Here is an 18642-nt window from a genome sequence, read left to right on the forward strand (position 1 = left end):
CTGCACCTTAGCTTCCAGATGACTGCCGTAATCAGGATTAGCTACAGATGAAATTGTGCTTTTCAGAAATCAATAGAACCTTTTCTCAGGGAGAAAATGTTATATCTAGGTGTCAGCTGTTTTAAAATGTGTCAAAACCAAAAAGCATTTCATTTATGAGCAGGTGAATTTTTTGTGCTGAACTTTATCCTGTGTGTGTTCTATATATGCTAGAAAGAGCAAGGGCCTTCCAGTTCTCATTTCTTGTAGAAGTAATTGCTGATGGAAAATGTAAACTTTATGAAGCTAGTGCAACTCCAGATTCTTTGTTCTCCAGTCTTTGCATAAAACTTTGTGTATGGTTATGACATTTAATTAAAACTTCATGGTTGGTGGTGAGGAGAAGGGGGTGTGGGGGAACCTACAGGGGGGGAAAGTGCAAAAAAAAAAAAAAAAAAAAAAAAGGAAAAATAAATCTTTATCTCTTCCGTTAGTAGTTAGGCCTGATTGTATTGACCACAATTTTTCAGAATGAACACCCTTAAGCAAAAGTCAAAGTGCTAGTGGTCTTGTATTTAGAAGGGTGGATATTTCAGCAAGTTTCAAGGAGTATTACTTTAACGTTTTTTGAGTTTAAAAAAAAAGTTACCCTTGAAGATGATGATTTGTCATAAGTAATTTTATGTTGTACTCTAAAATACTTGTATTTTAACAGTGAACAGAGTATCTGCCAAGCACGAGCTGCTGTAATGGTCTACGATGATGCCAATAAAAAATGGGTACCAGCTGGTGGATCGACTGGATTCAGCAGAGTTCATATATATCATCACACAGGCAACAACACATTCAGAGTAGTGGGCAGGAAGATTCAGGATCATCAGGTAAGTAAATATCTGGAAATGTGGAATGAGAATCTTAAGCTATTTTTACGATTGTTTTTAACATTAAGAAATAGGTCTTCGGTAAAATTTTGGGAACAGTAAATAATAAATTTACTTTTATTTTGAACTGAAGTAGCAGAACTGTATTATGGCTTTTCCCCCATAAACTAAGCGCTTTATGTACATTCAAGGCGATAGTCCTTGTGCGCTCTTTGCTGTTCCTTCCTACAGACAAACATAAAGGTTAGTGCTATACACAGAAGTCATCTGATTCTCTTTAAGGCAAAGTGTCAACCTAAGAACTTTTCTTTTTCCCTGCTCTTTGCTCTTAGCTGCAGTCTATGGAGGTACCAACAGTTGTCTTGTTGCTCTTCCTATATTATGAAAAATTGGATGCATGATTTCTCATTGCCCCAGATCAGTTCATCCAATAAAAACCTTCTGACATTTGGTAATACTGATCATCTACCACTTTGGGAAGTTGAGAAGGGAGCAACAAGGATTACATCTTAATTTCCTTGATGAAGAAGTTACTAGATCTTGATTAAATGGCAAACTTAGCACTCTGTCTTGAAATAGGCTCTGCCTTGTGGTGTGTGTGGGTGGGGTTAAAGATCTAATCTTTTTATTTGAGGAAAGCTTCTATATCTGTTTCTTTCTCTCCCAGCATTTCATAAAATTCTTTTGGTCTGTTCTTGGTCATTTATCACACATCTGTGTGATTTGTCAGTAAACACTTATTCCGAGAATAAATGATCTCTGCATTCATCTGAGAACAAACCTGTTCTTTTCTCCCATTCAGTGAAAAAAAAAAAAACCAGTGGAAAAAAGTGAGAGAATATAGTTATCCAAGTGCAATGGGGTCCTCTTAGTGGATGGCTTTTAATAAATGGTTGTCCTACTAGCTAGAATATATCACCTTTAGTGTAAGCCGTATTGATCTTGCAAAATTATAGAATGGTTTAGGTTGGAAAGGACCTTGAAGATCGAGTTCCAACCCCCCTGCCATAGGCAGGGACACCTCCCACTAGACCACGTTGCCCCAGATCATGCCCAGCCTGGCCTTGAACACCTCCAGGGATGGGGCCTCAGCAACCTCTCTGGGCAACCTGTTCCAGTGCCTTACCACCCTCAAAGTGAAAAATTTCTTCCTAATATTCAATCTGAACCTGCCCTCTTCCAGTTTAAAGCCATTCCCCCTTGTCCTCTCACTACATGCCCTAGTAAAAAGTCCTTCCCCAGCTCTCCTGTAGGCCCCCTTTAGGTACTGGAAGGCCACAATAAAATCTCCTCGGAGTCGCCTTTGATACTGTGTGATGCATAGTAGAAGTCCACATAACTGCTGCTGAAAGCACATCAAGCTAAGGGGTGCAGCAGCCACAGTGAGAAGCTGATAACTTGGTTAAAAAACCGAATTCTAACAAGTACTCAGTGAAGTTAATGGAAAACCAAGTTTCTGATATCTGAATGCATATTCACATCAAGTACTCTGCTACTAAAAGTCAGAGCTGGTGATACTACTACATTGCTGTTATGAAGCATCACTGCATCTTGAAATGAGAACACTTAAGCTACAAAAGTTGATACAAAATATCTCATTAGTCCCCTCGTGTATTCTCATCACTGATTTCATGTGGCATTGGAATTAAAATTGAAGTGGCTATGTGCTTCAACATTGTGATCTTGTGGATTGTGGGACTGGAATTAACCCACGTGGTTAGGGAATAAAATCTACATGAAGCTGAGACTTGTGATGAAATAGCAATTTTAAACGTACGTTTTTTTTTTTTTATGATTATAGGTGGTAATAAATTGTGCCATTCCAAAAGGGCTGAAGTACAATCAGGCTACACAGACCTTCCATCAGTGGCGTGATGCTAGGCAGGTGTATGGTCTGAATTTTGGCAGCAAAGAAGATGCCAATGTCTTCGCAAGTGCCATGATGCATGCCTTAGAAGTATTAAATTCACAGGAAGCTGGTAAGAGTCCCTTAACTTTTTTTTGGAAGATTGTTTAAATACAGAGATGGAAAAACATCAAATGTTTATGCATAAAAGTCAATAAGTCTTGTTTCTAATAATGATTTAGCCTTTAGCCATTTTAATTATTTGGGTGTTTTGTCTGCCTAATTGCTGCTGCTTAGTAGTGATTCTCAACTTGACTGCTATCTGTGTAAATGCAATTCCTAACAATGTTATCTGTTACATATAGAAACTTGCTGACTTTGCTTTTTATTTAAGGAAACAAACCCAAAATGCCTGCCTGACCAACAAATCTGTAGCTCATAATCAGGATACCGATATAATACAGATATACTGTAATATATTCTAGGTAGGCTCTCCAGCAAATTGATCAGTGTAACACTGGGACACACACAGAGGGAGTTTTCATTTAAAAGACTTCAAGAGACTTTTGTGTTCTTGTAACCAAATAGAGTTCTTTTGTCCTCATTAAACTTTAAAGATCACCCGTGTAACATGAGATAGTACTTGTCTGCCGGTTTTCTTTCTCTGGCGTAGAAGAGAGGCTGTAGATAACCTTACTAGTGCTGTCTCAGCTACCGCAAAAAAGAGTGACTTTATGAAGCTGCCTTTCATTCTGACAGTTGTTTCAAGACTTAACCTCTTGAAACTAAGCAATCTAGACCAAGAAGGATGATACATTCTGCAGTGTTTATGCTGTTATGCAGCAGATGAGGCCAAATCATAAAGGGTAGCTAGAGGTCTTAAGGTTTCTTTTTGCCAGCTAAAATAATCCAGTTGTGTTTCCCATTCTTCTACCTCTCAGTTGGATGTTTTCTCCTGTAAATTCCTCAGTTTTTCTTCCCCTAAGGGTTACTTGATTGTAAATATTTCATGCATTCTGTTTATCATCTATCTCCCAACCAGCATTTGAGAACATAGGAAGTGTTGGTTTCTACTCATTTGATGTAAAGTCTGAAAAGGCCTGTTTTATGGTAGTCATGACAAGTTTGAGGGTTTTATGTTGTTTCCTGTTACCTGTACTTGAAGAGTTTGGTACAATGCGTTTCAAACAAGGGTGTAGGTGTATATACACATATATTTTTTTTCATCATTTAATATAACTCATTCTCCTGACACTAAAACTAGAGAGGCTTAAACGACAAGCAGGCACTACAATTCTCATTTTTTAATTGGTCAGTGTGTCTGTTTTTTCATTTTACAGGTTATTTAATTTGTCTAATGACCCGTTCTCTTGCCGTTTTATGCAAAGTGTATGTGGGCTAACAACTATGTTTTTATATTATTCAGTAGTATAAGTTTTATTGAACTAAGATGCCATTTCAGTTTATGAAGGCTCATTATTTAGACTTGGATAAAACTAAAATTGCTTTTAGGGGGTTCCTTGAATGTGACTTCAATAATACAAATGTCATTCAAACAATAGCCTAGAATCAATGTAATTCCAGAGGAGCAAACAACTCAATGAAAATAGTTCTTCTTTCTGTTGCATCACCTCAATAATTTCTTAAATGATGGGGGTAGAGGAGGGGAACTGAGCTTTCTGATTAGTCTAGAAGTCAGTGTACTTAGAATTCAGTCCTCTGCTCATCCGGAACTGTGAATTCTTCCAAATCATTCTGCCAGTAGTCTCTTCGTTGATCTCTGAAGTAGCCCTTCAGTTCGAGGTTGTCTGCTTCATTCAGTTTAATACCAGTTAATCCCTCATGATTGGGAGGTTGTTTTGTTTTCAGGTGGATTTTTGTGTGATTCATGAAATGAGAGTTGAGTATGACTGCAATATCATGTCCCAGTTACTGGCTACAGTGCTGTAGTCTATCTAGTCTGTTCTTAACGGCTTTGAGATGTAGGTCTGACAAGGACATGAATTAAGTTACATAATTATATTTGATAGTGACTGGCTATAACCTCTAAGTGTTCTGAATTGTAAGATAGTCGCTTTGTTTCTCTTTCCTGTGCTTTGACTTGGTAGTATTAGGTACAAGTCGCATTAATTAGCTGCATCACAAACTAATGGTGGGCACCATCGGCACAGGAGGAGATAACTGTACTTCTGTAACTTCTGTCAGCCAAAAAGGACTGTGGTTGTTTAAGACTAGCTATCACTTACCTATTTAGCAGACATATAGGTGCTCTAGCTTCCATCAAGATGAAATAAAAACAAATCTTAATGTTATCAGCATTGCTTCAGCAGATGTCTGAAGATGAGTAGTTTTACACTGCTGCTTGTAAAAAAAAAAAAAAAAAAAAAAAAAAAAATCATAATTATGCATATAGATTGCTTTGTAAGCCTGTTACCATTTCCAGACAATGTTTAAAGACAAAAGTTCATAATGTATCTGTGTTAGAATACTGTCAACAAGCTGCCTAAGTTTTATCAGCTGGGAGGTTTGTCTGTGTATGATATACATACTACTATACTACTTAATTTTTCTGACCTGTATCAATGTAAGAAGTAAAAAAGATCGAGCATCTTTGTGAATGTGCCTGCTTCAATAATGGAAATAGGATACTGAGTACTTTGCAGTTTAGAAACAAACTAATTGGATTCCTTGCTCAAAGCTTAATGCATTTCTTTTCTCTATAGTTGGTATAATTTCCTAAAAGTGCAGCTAGAAACGAATCCTTGGTGTTGGTTTTTTGTTTTGTTTTGTTTTTGTTTGGTTGTTTTTTTCCCCCTCTGGCATCTGTGTTGCCCAGAGAGCTTGTAGGTGCCCCATCTCTGGGAGATGTTCGAGGCCAGGTTGGATGGAGCTTTGAGCAACCTGGTCTGGTGGAAGGTGTCCCTGCCCATGGCAGAGGGGTTGGAACTAGATGATCTTCAAGGTCCCTTCCAACCCAAACCATTCTATGGTTCTATGACATAGCTGAATATTTACTTAGATCACTGGCTCTGAGGCTCTAATACTAGATCTTCATTTTAGGAAATGAATTGCAACTGCTGACCCCTTTTTATAAGCAAGTTAGCCTTTTTGAAAAGGTGTTGGGTGGTATATGTTTTGAAAGGAATTTGTGCCGATACGTGAAGATCAATACGCTATATATTGATAGTTTTGTTTCTTCCAATCTACCTGCTAGAGTCTTAAAAATTTCTAGCCTATGCAGGCCTAGTTGGTATTCTGACAAGTACAGGTTTTTGAAGCAGTATTGAAGAAGACAACTTGTCTCTAATAATTTATGTAGATTGCTGTGTTCCCTAGTATATCTAAACCAGCATATAGAATCTCCAACTCAATTAAAATAAAGAAATCCTATATAGATAACTTCGCTTTTACTCTAGAACTGCTTACAATTAAAGTTTGATTCTTGCAATATCCTTATTTTCTGCTGTGTTTTCTCATTTTTGGCAATTTCTTTTATTAACTTAGTTATTTTTAATTGTATTTTGTTCACAGAAGGAAAGCAGTTTTAGTGTTAGCTGAGCATAATGTTCAGAAGGCCGTAAAGGTGCAGATGAATTTTAAATTTTATGCAAGGATTCAGAAATCTAAATGATTCCTGAAGAACAGTAAAAATTATTTTATGGATATCCTTTTGGTTTGCAAGTAAGCTGTTACTTATAGCTCTTTCTCACTCTTTAAAAAGAAAAAATCGTATAGTCTCCTTCTCTTGCATATCTTTGAAAAATGTCATTGATCTTGCTTGCAGTTGGCATCTTCACCTGTTGTATTGCTGGCTTAATTTGAGATTGTTTAATTTAGGGTCTCCCTCTAGTGGACTACAGGAGCAGAGGGGAAGGCATTGGGTGCCTGTTACCTCTGAGCAGTGATGGGCTTTTTGTCATTCTAATGAGTTCAGAATGCAGAATGAAAGTGTTTGAAGTTGGAGCAGAGTAAAGGCTTTACCACAACTGGCAATTTTCTTCTTAAAAAAAAAAAAGCACAGGTTTGTCTGAAAGGACTCTGAACTGATGGCTGTCTTGTTAGCGAAAATGTCTGAAATATGCTGTCTCTATTTTTTCTTTTTTCCTCTCCCTGATTTGCAGTTCTGATCATATGATTATCCTAATTTCTCTTACGTAGGAACATTTGCATTTAAGTCAATGTAAAAGTCAAAGTGTTTTCACTCCATTCTGGTTTGAATGATTGTATTAGCTAGTAAAAATTCAAGCAGTCCCTGTTTTGCTGCTGGCTAGTCAAGCAGATTGTAGGCTACCTGCAAATCCAGAATAGAAAGACAACAGTGCAGGACGGCACTTTCTCTTGGAATTTTAAGGTGGACTACAAATGCTACAAGTTCCTGCCCCACACTGTTTAGGAGATGTATTAAAAATGTACCAAGATTTCATTCTGGCACTCCTTTGGGGATATTTTGAGAGACTTACTAATTTCATTAAATAATTTTCTGAGGTGATCGAAAGTTACACCTTCATCAAATGACATGTATGTGTCATCAGTTTAAGAGGTCATTTGAAGAGGATTTCTGGCTTTAAGGCTGTGTACATGGTGTTGAGATATTCAGGAATTGGTCTTAATTGTCTAGATGACTGCTTTCCGCGAAGATTTTGCATTGCATTACAAAGAAAATTTTCATATCTGCATTAGAGTTTGGTGTTGCAATCAAAGTGACTCTGGAATGAGAGAAAAGCCTCAATGAAGGAAAATCAGACGGCTGAGAAAATTCTCTGATGTGTGAGAGAATGGATTATTCCTTTGAAGGAATAAGGGCAAGTAAGGGAGGTGTGTGTTAGGAAATGGGAGGAACAAAGGGAAATCATACTTAGTTTTGCTGCAAAAAGTACCTTCTAGTTCAGCTGGAATGGGCATTGTTTTTTGTGGCATCTGTCTTCAGTCCCAGGAAAGCCTTGCTAGGAGAATAAAAAACTAAGTATGAGATTTATATAGGTATAATTTGCATTTGAGGAGGTACTTTGAGTTGTTCATTGCGGAAGATGAAAGTGGCAAAAGAAGAACTGAAGGATGTTGTACAACCGTAAATAAGCCTATTCTAATTCTTTCTAATAGAATTACATATGTGTAAGATTTGTGGAGGTTTTTTTGTACTAATATTTAGCAGTTCTATATTGGTTCTTGAAAAGATTTTGGGATATTCTGTATATAAAGGCAAGGATAGGAATGGCTTCAGTGAAGCTGCTGTAATATTGTCTTAGATGACACTAATTCATAGGAAAATGGGGAGGAGAAAAAAGAAACAGGGACTTTTTGTTTCCAGGGTCTCTTTATTTTGTTACTTTAGTATTGGTAAAAAAAAAAAACAAACTTGAGGTTAAATTTCTTTGCAGTTATTAGTAACCCTAGAAGATCGGTTGTCCAATTGTTAAAGAATCAAACCTTTACGGGGGAAAACATGCATGTTTTTTCCCCAGCTGTATGCTGATGTGCAGTCCTTTTTCTTAGAGCAAAGATAGTTCATTAAATTGTTGCTGATAGGGGAATGCACTTACTCATATCGTAGACTGAATAATTTAGTATCTTTGGGAAATGCAAACTGAAATAAAACTTGGGGTTAACTAATTGGAATATGTGTAGAGAGTATAGGAGACTGAAATGACAAATTTATATGTGGGGTGGGGAGAGATCTCAAGTGCTTCTCCTCATACTGTTGTGCTTCATACCATGCTAAACTTGTTTTGAGAGAAAACTTATTTTACTGCAATGAAGAAATTATGTTGTACCTGGACTCTTCACAAGCCTCTGGAGCAGGGCTTTCATCACTCCCTGTCAGAATGGGAATAACATAATCGAGTATTACCTCTGTTGTAAGAAGTTGGATAATATCTCTGTTTTTACTAGGTTTTTTTCTTTTCCTTTTAAATGTGAGATTGATTTTGGAAATTTTTTTTTGTAGTTATTAGGTTCTATAATAGTTAATCCTGATTAACTGATCCTGATTTATATGCCAAAATATTATCCTAAAGGAAGTTTTAACTTTTTTTGGACAAAATACTGCTGTTCCATTGTAATTGTGCATAAGAGTAATGAAATCATCATTGATTTTGATTATGGTATTTGGAAGTGAAGGGAGAGTTGCTAAGTTTTCAGTTATACTCACTTTTAAGTGTTGCTTGTATGGTATTTATGATTTGTGTGGTTCTTCAGAATTAGCTTTGGTATCAGGTGAAAGCATGAAAGCTTGGGGCAACCCAAAGAACATCATTAACATTTTGTAGTTGGTCTTAACTCCTATGGAAAACACACATAGAAGTAGATTAATTTTGTGGATAAAGTTTTGTTTAATAAGCATTGGGGAATGTTAATTTATTTTTCTCTTGAGGGTTCATATTGCTGTCTTAAAAATATTACTGGTAGAATTTGTAGCTATATTAAATCTGTTGCCTTTCAGAAACAGGCTGTTGTCAAAGAATCGTGAGCATAATTGTGGAAATACAGCTTTGTTAGGCTCGTTTCTTTAGTATTATATGCAAAAAGTGACAGGCTTCATCTATAACATTGCTATTTAAACAAATTCTGACAGAACTGTGGGGGAAAAAAGTAATAAATATCCTGCAGTAGGTGGTATTGATATATTTAACTTTCAATACTTGCCTTTTTAAGATTGTGATATTGTAGTTTCATTAAGCAACTGTAGTACTCTACTGTCGAAGCTCTGTCTCCTCCTGCATAAAAGGATGGTAGAGGGAAACCGTGGGCGTGCTTGAGGTCACCCAGTGAGCTCGTGCTGAGACAAACCTCGCACCCAGGTTATCAGCACTCCGTTTCCCAGGCTCTGCTGGCATTGATAGGAAGCTCTGCTGACATTGATAGGAGGCTTATCTCTACTTAAATTCAAATGTATTTTAATGAATTTTTTTGTTATTCTTGTCCCCTTTTATTACCTTTATCGGGTAAAAGTGCTTGTGAAGTGACATAGAAAGCATTTACTTTCAGTATAGAAAATGCAAAATAGTTACCACTCTGCTAAAATAAATCAAAGCAATGAGTAAATTAACTCAGCTGACAGTTCTTAAAAAATGGTAACTACGTATGAAGAAGTAGATATTTAAAGGAAAAAGAAGTCTTAGCTGGAAGATGATTCATCCAAATAGAAGTACTAGAGAATAGTTTTGTCACTTATTAATGCCCTGTTTTTTGACCATCACAGTCTAGCTTGTAAATTCATAATACAAATCCAGGTCTAGAAGGGTGGTGCTGTTTTGCTTCTGCTGAAGGCTAGTTAGCAAGTCTCCCCAGACTTTGTTCTGTAGTGTCCTAGAGCAGGACAGACTCTGAATGGGAGGAGAAGGAGTTAGAGGCAAGTGAAAGAGGTTACTTCACCGTAATAATTTTTCTTATTACTTCCTAGTATAGATCTCTGAAAAAGCCTACTTTCCATTCATTCAGAAAACCTTTAAGCATTTAGTAAAACACTTTTTTAAAAAATTTTTTTAAGTTCTTATAGTCTGTAACAGAAATGCCTCTTTTTGCTGTGGTTTTGAACTGTTGCCTGGGGTGTATTCTTTGCTTAGTAGGTGTACTCAAACTGTCCTTTATGAAAATATTTTCTAAAGATTATAATTAATCAGTACACTTATCTTTATAGCATATGTCTATATAAATTAACTTGCTGTCTGCTTGCAGTCTATTCTTCAGTCATACTTTGATTCAGTCAGTCGTACTTTGATTGAATATCAGACTGTATAATTGGAATGTTGCTTAGTTTTGGCACTAACATACTGAGATATGAAAGAGTGGGAAATGTTAATTACTGAGTTGTTTATATAAACTGTTTCTCTGGGGAAAAAATTGAGACCTTCACCTCAAAATAAAATTCTTACGCATAATAGTTGACCAGCTTTTTCTATAGGTACTAGATTTTTAAAAAAATATATTTTTCCTTTTAATGCTGTACTCTGAACAGTACAGTAGTTGTAGGAGTGGTTCTTTTTGGTGTGTGTTTTGGCTTCCTTGAACCCTAGGGCATGCAGGGTTCTGAGGAAGCTTTCACATGATTTGAGTGCCAGCGGTCCCCAAAAAACACTTCACAAATCCTTACGTTACCAGCTCCCAAGCAAGCCTGCCCAGGTGCTTGAAAATACACGTAGCTTGTTGTATAACCTGTAGCACCTATAGTGTCTCTATCTTGAACAGTAGATACTCAGGGTTTTTTAGGGCTATTACCTCATAGGAGTGTGATATCTTCAGTGTCAGCCAGGTGCTATGTCAATGCTGCTAGTATAAGGCAGGTGACAGTAAAAGAAGTGGCGTGGAGAGTTAGGTGTGAAACTCCAGACAGTGTTATTGCAAAGGTTGAAGGAACTGATGAACCAAAAAGAATGGAGGGAGGAGAAACCATCTCTAGTTTGCTAATTATGCTTTCATAGGGTTGTGCAATTTGAATTAATTCAGGTCTTGAATGGAGATAAGGAAGTAAGAAGTCAATTGGAGGTGAAAATGAAATTAAGGAGTTTGATAAACTACAACTCTAGTTGTAATTTAAAAAGGTGATGTTGGGGATGCTTAATTTGGCTCAAGCAGCCCACAGCAGTCTGATGTCATTCTGAGCTACGCCAGCATAGTTGTCTGTGTGACTGCATGAAGAACCAGAACTAGCCCTGATCTAGCTTGTGAAAACACTAGTTGCAGGGCTTTTTCCCCTGGGATTTTTAATGCATTGGATTTCCAGTCCACCTCACACTACACGGTTGCCTGAACTGTCACAGAGGAAGGGTGATGCAAAGGTGAGAATAAGCTGAAAAACAGAAAGCATTTAAACTGGAACAACTGCTGAACAAATTAGTATGAAATTATATCCTCTGTCTGTCAGAGTGCGCCATGGAGTGCACCATCTGTGCTTTCTTTAGAAAAAGAAAGATGTTAGGCTTTCCTTAAACTCAGAATGGACAGACCATTCAGCCTTGTCTCTTGCTTGGCTTGTACTGGTGTCTGAAGATAAAGTGATCCTGGAGAAGGATCAGAGTTTTTGTCCATGCAGTATCTGTGAGTATTTCTCTTGGGGCTTGATGTTTCTGAAGTATCTTGGAGTTCAAAAGCCTGAGAGAGCTTTTTATTAGCTAGCTCCTGCTTCTTTATTTATTATACCGCCTGTCTCACTATCCAGACGGTTGTATTGTAGCAATGAAGTGTGGTGCTCTTGGCTTCCTGTAAGAACTTGATTTTATAGGATAAAACCTATTTTTCCACCTGGTAGGTACCTTTTAACTTGCCAGTGTCTGTTAGCATAGTGTTTATTAAGAAGAGTCTGCTTGCGGAGAGGAATTTGTCAAAGAACAAGCCAAATGACTTAGTCACTGAACTTGTCATTCTTGAAAGCCTTTTGTATACTCAGGTTGCATTTCCTAATGGCAAAAATGTATAAGAAATACTAGAACAACCATGTCGATTGTTAGCAGGGGATTGTGTTTGGCTCTCTTGCACGTATAGCTGTGAAAGAAGCACGTAACTTACTGGAGTAGGTTGGCCAGGTTACACTAGCTTGGCTTGCTGATGGTTGCGTTCTGCAGAATTTACAGATTTTTCTGACAGACAGCGTTCTAGAGTGTTTGAGACTGAGAACAGGTTTTCTGATAGCTAGGCTGGTTTGAATAGCCAGCGCAAGCGAAGCTAGATGGTTTGTTTCCAGTGGTGCTAGCAAAAGAGAGTTGGGGGGACACGGGGAGAAGGGTTGTAGAGTGGCAGTCCAAACTCAACTACTGCAGCATCATAATACCTTGTTCAAAAAGACTGCTAAGTACTCTTAAAGATTAAACGAGTGGAAGTTTTCAGTTTTCACTCCTGCTGTATTTTCAATATAAAATAGTGCCAGTTGGTAAATGACTGGAATGGTAAATGACCGTTTCTTTTTATTTTTTTGTTCTTTGTTATTAATTTTTAGGTCAACGTCTTTCATACGAAGAAACAGCAGATCTGAGGGAAGGGAGTATATTAAATATGGCAAGCGGTAGTGGTATATAGTACCTTTAAGCAGCAACACAGCTGCTGCTGGATTGTATCTCCTTCTGAAAGTCCATGAAAGGCTGCAGTGTGGTGCAGACAGCAAACAGCCCGGCTGCTTGGGAGCTGTGGTCATGGCTTAATGGGCATAAAAGCCTACCTACCACCTGTCACGCAGGGGAGATGACAGAGGAGGACGTGTGACTTCGGAAGTTTTAAAGCAGAAAAGTTTTCCAGATGAGCAATATGACAGATGTTTATATGTACTGATAGCTTAATTCTTAATTATCATTGCAGTTAAATCTTTTGCATTAAAAATAATATGTATCTGTGGGTATGACTTGGAGATGCTTCAAACAAAAAATAGTACATCCACAGCAACATTGTGTACTTAGATATGAGGACCTAATTCTTGCTGAGAAGAATAAAAAAGGAAGACCAACCTCTGTAGTACACTTCCTGCTTTTATCTTCTAGAATTAAGTTCTTACATTACTTTTTAACTGTAGGGTACAGTAGCTAGTATACACTTCTATAATTCTCAGAATTCGTTGTCTTTATGACCACAGCGCGATCACTATGCTGTTTTGAGTAAATGAACCTTTTCGTATAGCCTTTAAAGAGGGCACTTGTTCACCGAGTCTGAGACAGATCGCCTGTCCTTGATGTCTCAATATATCACACATGGTCTCTTCATGTTTTTGGATGACTTTCACAAGTTCAGATGGTGAACAACTTTTACATTTTGATATTTGAGATGGGGGAGATCTCATTACAACTCCATCACTCTAACTACTTTGGTGGAATATCAGCAAGAAATTACCGTTTTGCTTTGGGACCTTTTCAGAACTGGATAAATTTTTATTGTTTTTAATTCTGCTTGCTTATAAATTCCATAATCTTAAGTGTAGCTATGGTCTAAATTTCTTGATTTACTACCCATTTTTACAGAAACAATGCATTCATGTTCTACTGTATTCCATTCCACACTTCTTCATCCTTCACTTCTGTTAATTCTTTTAAAATAATTTTGTGCTGTAAATACATTTGTGAGGAAAGTGGAAAAACCTCTTTGTTTTTAGAAGACAGATCTAGCGTATACAATTATTTGAAAGATGTATGATTCAGAATTGCTCATCAGTAAAAGTCAGAGATGAATTTGCACGTCCTTCTCTTCTGCGTTTCTTGTACTTAGCAGAATGCACAGTTTGTACATTTGCTGTATGCCTCTGTTCCTTTCGACACAATACTTCCCTGTTGACAAAGGAAGGTCTTTGTTCCAGGTTGGTGAGCTAAAATACGAGTAAATTTTGGAGTGACCTGTAGAAACATAACTTTATCTTCCTTCTCTTAATATGGTGATAAGTTTCTGATGTTTTTTTCTCCTGTTTTTTTTTTCTTTTTTTTTTTTTTTTTCATTTCCAGTGTTCTATTTAGGTGAGTGGTTTACTTTTTGAGCCTTTTTTCTTCCTCCCAAGAGTAATTGTTCATTGTTTTAAGAAAGTCTTAAACTCGGAGTGCTTTTCAAGGCTTTTGTTAAGTCACATCATATATAAAATTTATTTTGCATTTCTGTGAAACACTTTCATCCATGTAAAGTAAATCCATTCTGCAAATATGTATGGTAACATTTGTTGCAGTTTTTATTTGCTGTATTATGTTGTTGAGCTTGTTTGGCTTAAAAAGCAGAAGTAAACAGTTCTGATAATGTCACGTGATGGCTGGCCTTTTTCCTTGATTTTCTGATTTTTTGAAAAGTAAAAGTTCAAATCATTAATTTATGGTCTGTCTTTGCTTTTAGGTCCTACATTGCCTCGACAGAATTCACAGCTTCCCTCTCAAGTACAAAATGGTCCTTCACAAGAAGAATTGGAAATCCAGAGAAGGTATGGTATTGTAAGTGAACAACTGTTCACTTAAAGAATGTAGTAACTCTCCCTAATGATGAGAAATCAAAGTCAAGGGCTTATAATTACTCTCTTGCATTAGGGCAGCGTTTGTATGCTTGCGGTTTTCAGTAGTGCAGCTTTCTGGTGTAAAAACTTCGATTGTAGCTAGAGCCCTTCTTCGTGATCTCTACCCATTCAAACAATGCAATTGGTATTGGCCTGTCATGGAAGCACTGAAGATCTTATGGGAAGCCTCAGAAGACTTCACTGCTGTTGTTTTCAACCAGGCTAATTAATTTTCCAGTGACTGTTGTGTCTTCAGTTTTTGACACACGGGTATAAAGAAGCAGCAAGCAAGGAAGGAAGTTTTAACCTTTCAGAAGCAGAGAATTAAATCGTCACGGAGAATGACAGTTTTTCTTCCTGAATGTGGATGCACTAGATTGCACTAGATCAAAATATTCTACTGCAAGGCTTGTTCACCTTTATACTATATTAGCAAAGAAACCTCCATTTTCTGCTTTTACTGTATATATTTATGGAACCTGTAGCAGTACTGGTTGTATCTGTGCTACCCTCAGGGAACCTTCCCTGTTCCTCATACCAGTCATCACTCCTCCAAGCTAAGCTGTTCCCTTCAATAAGACACTGTACCCTGTCCCATGCTCTGTGGGATATTTTTCAGACCTGTAGCACTTTTAACATATGGTTTTTTTTAAATCCTTTTAATAATTGCCACATATCAATCATGTGCCCAGGTTCTGGGAAGAAACTTTCTAGTTGCTATATTCCTGCTTTTGCTGCGTGGCAATATGGATTAGTGCTGTAGGTTGAGCGTCTGGGATATGGGCATATGAAATGGCAAAGTCTTTGAGGACAGTACTATCAGACTGGCTTAAATGAAAACAGTAAGACCTTGGGCTGTCTCAAGCATACTGCCTGTGGTGCAATCCTGGATTATTTTACCATCAAACTCCCAGGAGATTAGCTGTTCTCTTACAGAAGGGATGCTGGGAGCGATTTAGGTCACATGCAGTACAGATACAGGGAATGGGATCCTTGAATAAATAGGAAGTGGTCCAGATTGATGGTGTAAATGCACTTAATAGCTTTCAGTAGTAACTGCAAAAATATTTTAACGTGTTGTATCTAATTGGTGCTGAAGTTTTTTCTATTTTGGTATTTTGCCTTTAGTTTGCTTATGCACAGGTGAGCAGAACCGGATTGCTAATTTGAGAATAATTCATATTGCAGATTTGGTAAATAGCTATATGTGCTGAACAAAGGTTTGACATCAAAATTGGTCATGCTTCTGTCTCTTTTCTGCAGTATGTTCTTAAGTCTGAGCAGGGATTGCTTTATCTGAAAGTCTCCTTGTTTAAAACCAAATAGCAAGAAGCTCAGTACAAATCTGTCTGACGTGTTTACATGCAAGTCTGCTGTCATGATAAAGGTCTTTTATGTCACTTCTTTTGACAGACTTTTAAAAAGCTTTTTTCTTTTTATATTTTTTCTGTTCTACAGTAATGGCTTTTAATATTTTTATTTCCTGTCTTCTTTTAGAAGGCTGCATTAATTGAAATTTATAATGCCGAAATACTTTTCGGAGAAGCATTGTAGATAGACATCTCTTCAGAACAAACTGCTGCCGCATGTTAAGAGCTCTGCAAGTCTCGAAATTTTTTGTTTGTAAAGGACATATTATCAGATGGCATTCTTATGGCTTCACTTTCTCATTTGATCAGTGTGCTCTACTTGTTTTCATCTAATATAATATCCTCTTTCAAGTCTGGTCCTGGTTTTGATTTGGTTTTTCCCTAAAAAGGGATAGAGAGCTGGAATGAGTGTTTACTTATGTTGCTAGCCAGATTGCCTGTGAAAAACTATTGGTGTTGTGTCATTAAGCCTAAGAAGAATACGTAATTTTGTTAAAACATTTCACAAGTGCTTCTCTGGTCTCTTTACTGCTGTAACTATATGGTTATAATACAGTTCAATTAACTCTAAGCTAAACTTTTCTTCTGTAGTAACTGTCTTTCAGCTTTCAGACTGTAATAATAGTAGTCTTACTACCATAATGTAGAGAGTAGTAAATAGTTGGGAAAAAAGGTTTAGGTATATATTACTTTTAACAGTTCTACAGATGACACTTAGTCTCAGTGAAGGGTAAAGGCAGTATGGGCAGAATTGAATTCTGCGGGGAGCAGTAAAACTACAGGAAATGCAAAAGAAGGGAATAAATGTTGCTGTATAGGAAGGAACACGGGCTTTGTGATGGATCAGTAGAAGGGCAGGCTCTGCTAAGTCTTGTTCATGAAGTGTGTGTCTGTGGGGTGGGGGTTTTGTTTAAGATGTGACTTGATAATAATTGTCTTTAAGTGCTGGTCTCATGTTCTTCCCCTTAAGTGTAGCTGATTCAGCAATGCTTGGCCAACTCCCATGTTAAAGATGTTCAGGAAAATATTTTTTGAAATTATTCTAAGCCTTAGAAAAAGAAATCTGCTTACATAAAAATTAAAGTTGAAAAAGATGTGAAGGTCATCTAGTTCAACCCTCTGCTCAAAGCAGAACTAATTTGAAAGTTAAATTGTGTAGCTTGTAGCTTCAGGGATTTCCTAGGCACAAATAGAAACATTTCCTCAGACATGTTTTGCCAATGGAGTGACCGGTAAAGAATGGCATATTAAAGAGAGCTCTTCAACTGATCTGATGTTTTCCTTCACTTTTATAACCGGTGTTCAAGAATCTCAGGGAAATTGGGAACTGAAGAATTAAATTAGAACATTGTCAACAAAAGTATGTTATTTTGGCTCAAAGATTTTTCTCTACTTTAGAAAAAATTTAGATGGCCTCTGTTTTGAGTAAAAGTCCTAAAGTAATAATATTACATTGTTTACCTTGCTGCAGAGCCTGTTACTTGAATGTTTGCATTGTTTACTGTGCAGTGATGGCAATCTATAAAGCCATTAGGACTGGATGTGCATTCTAAAACACAGAGGTTTTTATGAGGCCAAGATTACGTATAAGGTGGTCAATGAAATTATTTCGTCTGGTGAAATAACTTTGTTACCTTCTTTTAAGAAACCTTAACATATTGTGTATGCTTTCCCTGTCAAAGTAGGGAGTACTTGAAGATAACTGTAATTTTCCATAACTTGCGCTCATTTAAGTACAGTAATAACAAGCTTTAAAACACTCCAGCTTCCATTTTAAATCCTCAAAAATGAAGGGATTTATTGTTATGTGGGTTATTTTTCATTTTGTCAGCGTGGTAGTCAGGCAGTGTTTATAAATTCCACTGATTGTTTGATAATGAGCCAAATTCAGTTGGCATACGTATTTGTTAATAACTTCAGAGTTACTAATGTCAAATACCATTTTAAAATATAAGATTAGTTCATGACATGCCTCTGTGTGCTACTCGTGCATGTAAATTTACTTTCTCTTCCAGCCATGATAAATATATTGTCAGGAATATGAGTCACTGAGTTGGTATCTAATATGACACTTGGGAATTTAATGAGTTAATGTTTATAAATAACTTCAAAATCATCTCTGCTTCATAAATAAAGAGGCCAAGAACACCAGAAACAGAAAGTGTATTGATTGTAAGGAATAATGAAGGTATACAAGCCGCCTGTTGTCCTTCAGGGACGCAATGGACCAAAACTTGACCGACTTCTGTCGTAAGTACTCAAAAATGCTAAAGGTCACATAAACGCAACAGCAGGGGGTTTAGTCATTGTTAAATACTTGAAGTTCACTTACAGTTTTAGTTTATTTCATGTATTGGGATGATACTGTTAAAGAAAACTCAGTGTGTGACTCTGTTAGAAAGTAGTATTGATATGGTGTGGTTTTCATAACAGCTTTTGAGGGGCTTCTTAGTTTTAGATATGATTATTAGATATTTAGTTTTAGTGCAAGTTCAGAGGCTGACAAGGATAGCAGTTTCTTATATACTGGTAGACTTAAAGGAAAGCTTTTTATTTTACAGAATAAAAGTATTTTTTCTGAGATTTTGCTAACTTAAATTTTAACTTCAGTAAAAGAATTTATTC

At 36.9% G+C, this 18642-nt stretch overlaps 1 protein-coding gene across 3 annotated transcripts in view; it reads left to right on the plus strand.

Moving 5' to 3' along the window:
* Positions 1-442: 442 nt before the first annotated feature.
* The window catches only part of ENAH (ENAH actin regulator), a 52646-nt gene continuing 34446 nt past the window's right edge, over positions 443-18642 (plus strand). For all 3 annotated transcript variants that reach the window (XM_082480616.1, XM_082480617.1, XM_082480618.1), the window contains exons 1-3: positions 443-860; positions 2662-2839; positions 14494-14578. In XM_082480616.1, the coding sequence (XP_082336742.1) occupies positions 729-860; positions 2662-2839; positions 14494-14578 (395 nt within the window). In that variant the 5' untranslated portion in view covers positions 443-728. The remainder of the gene's footprint in view (positions 861-2661; positions 2840-14493; positions 14579-18642) is intronic.

The sequence above is a fragment of the Vanellus vanellus genome (assembly GCF_965231255.1).
Source record: "Vanellus vanellus genome assembly, chromosome: 3".
Classification (NCBI taxonomy): Eukaryota; Metazoa; Chordata; class Aves; order Charadriiformes; family Charadriidae; genus Vanellus; species Vanellus vanellus.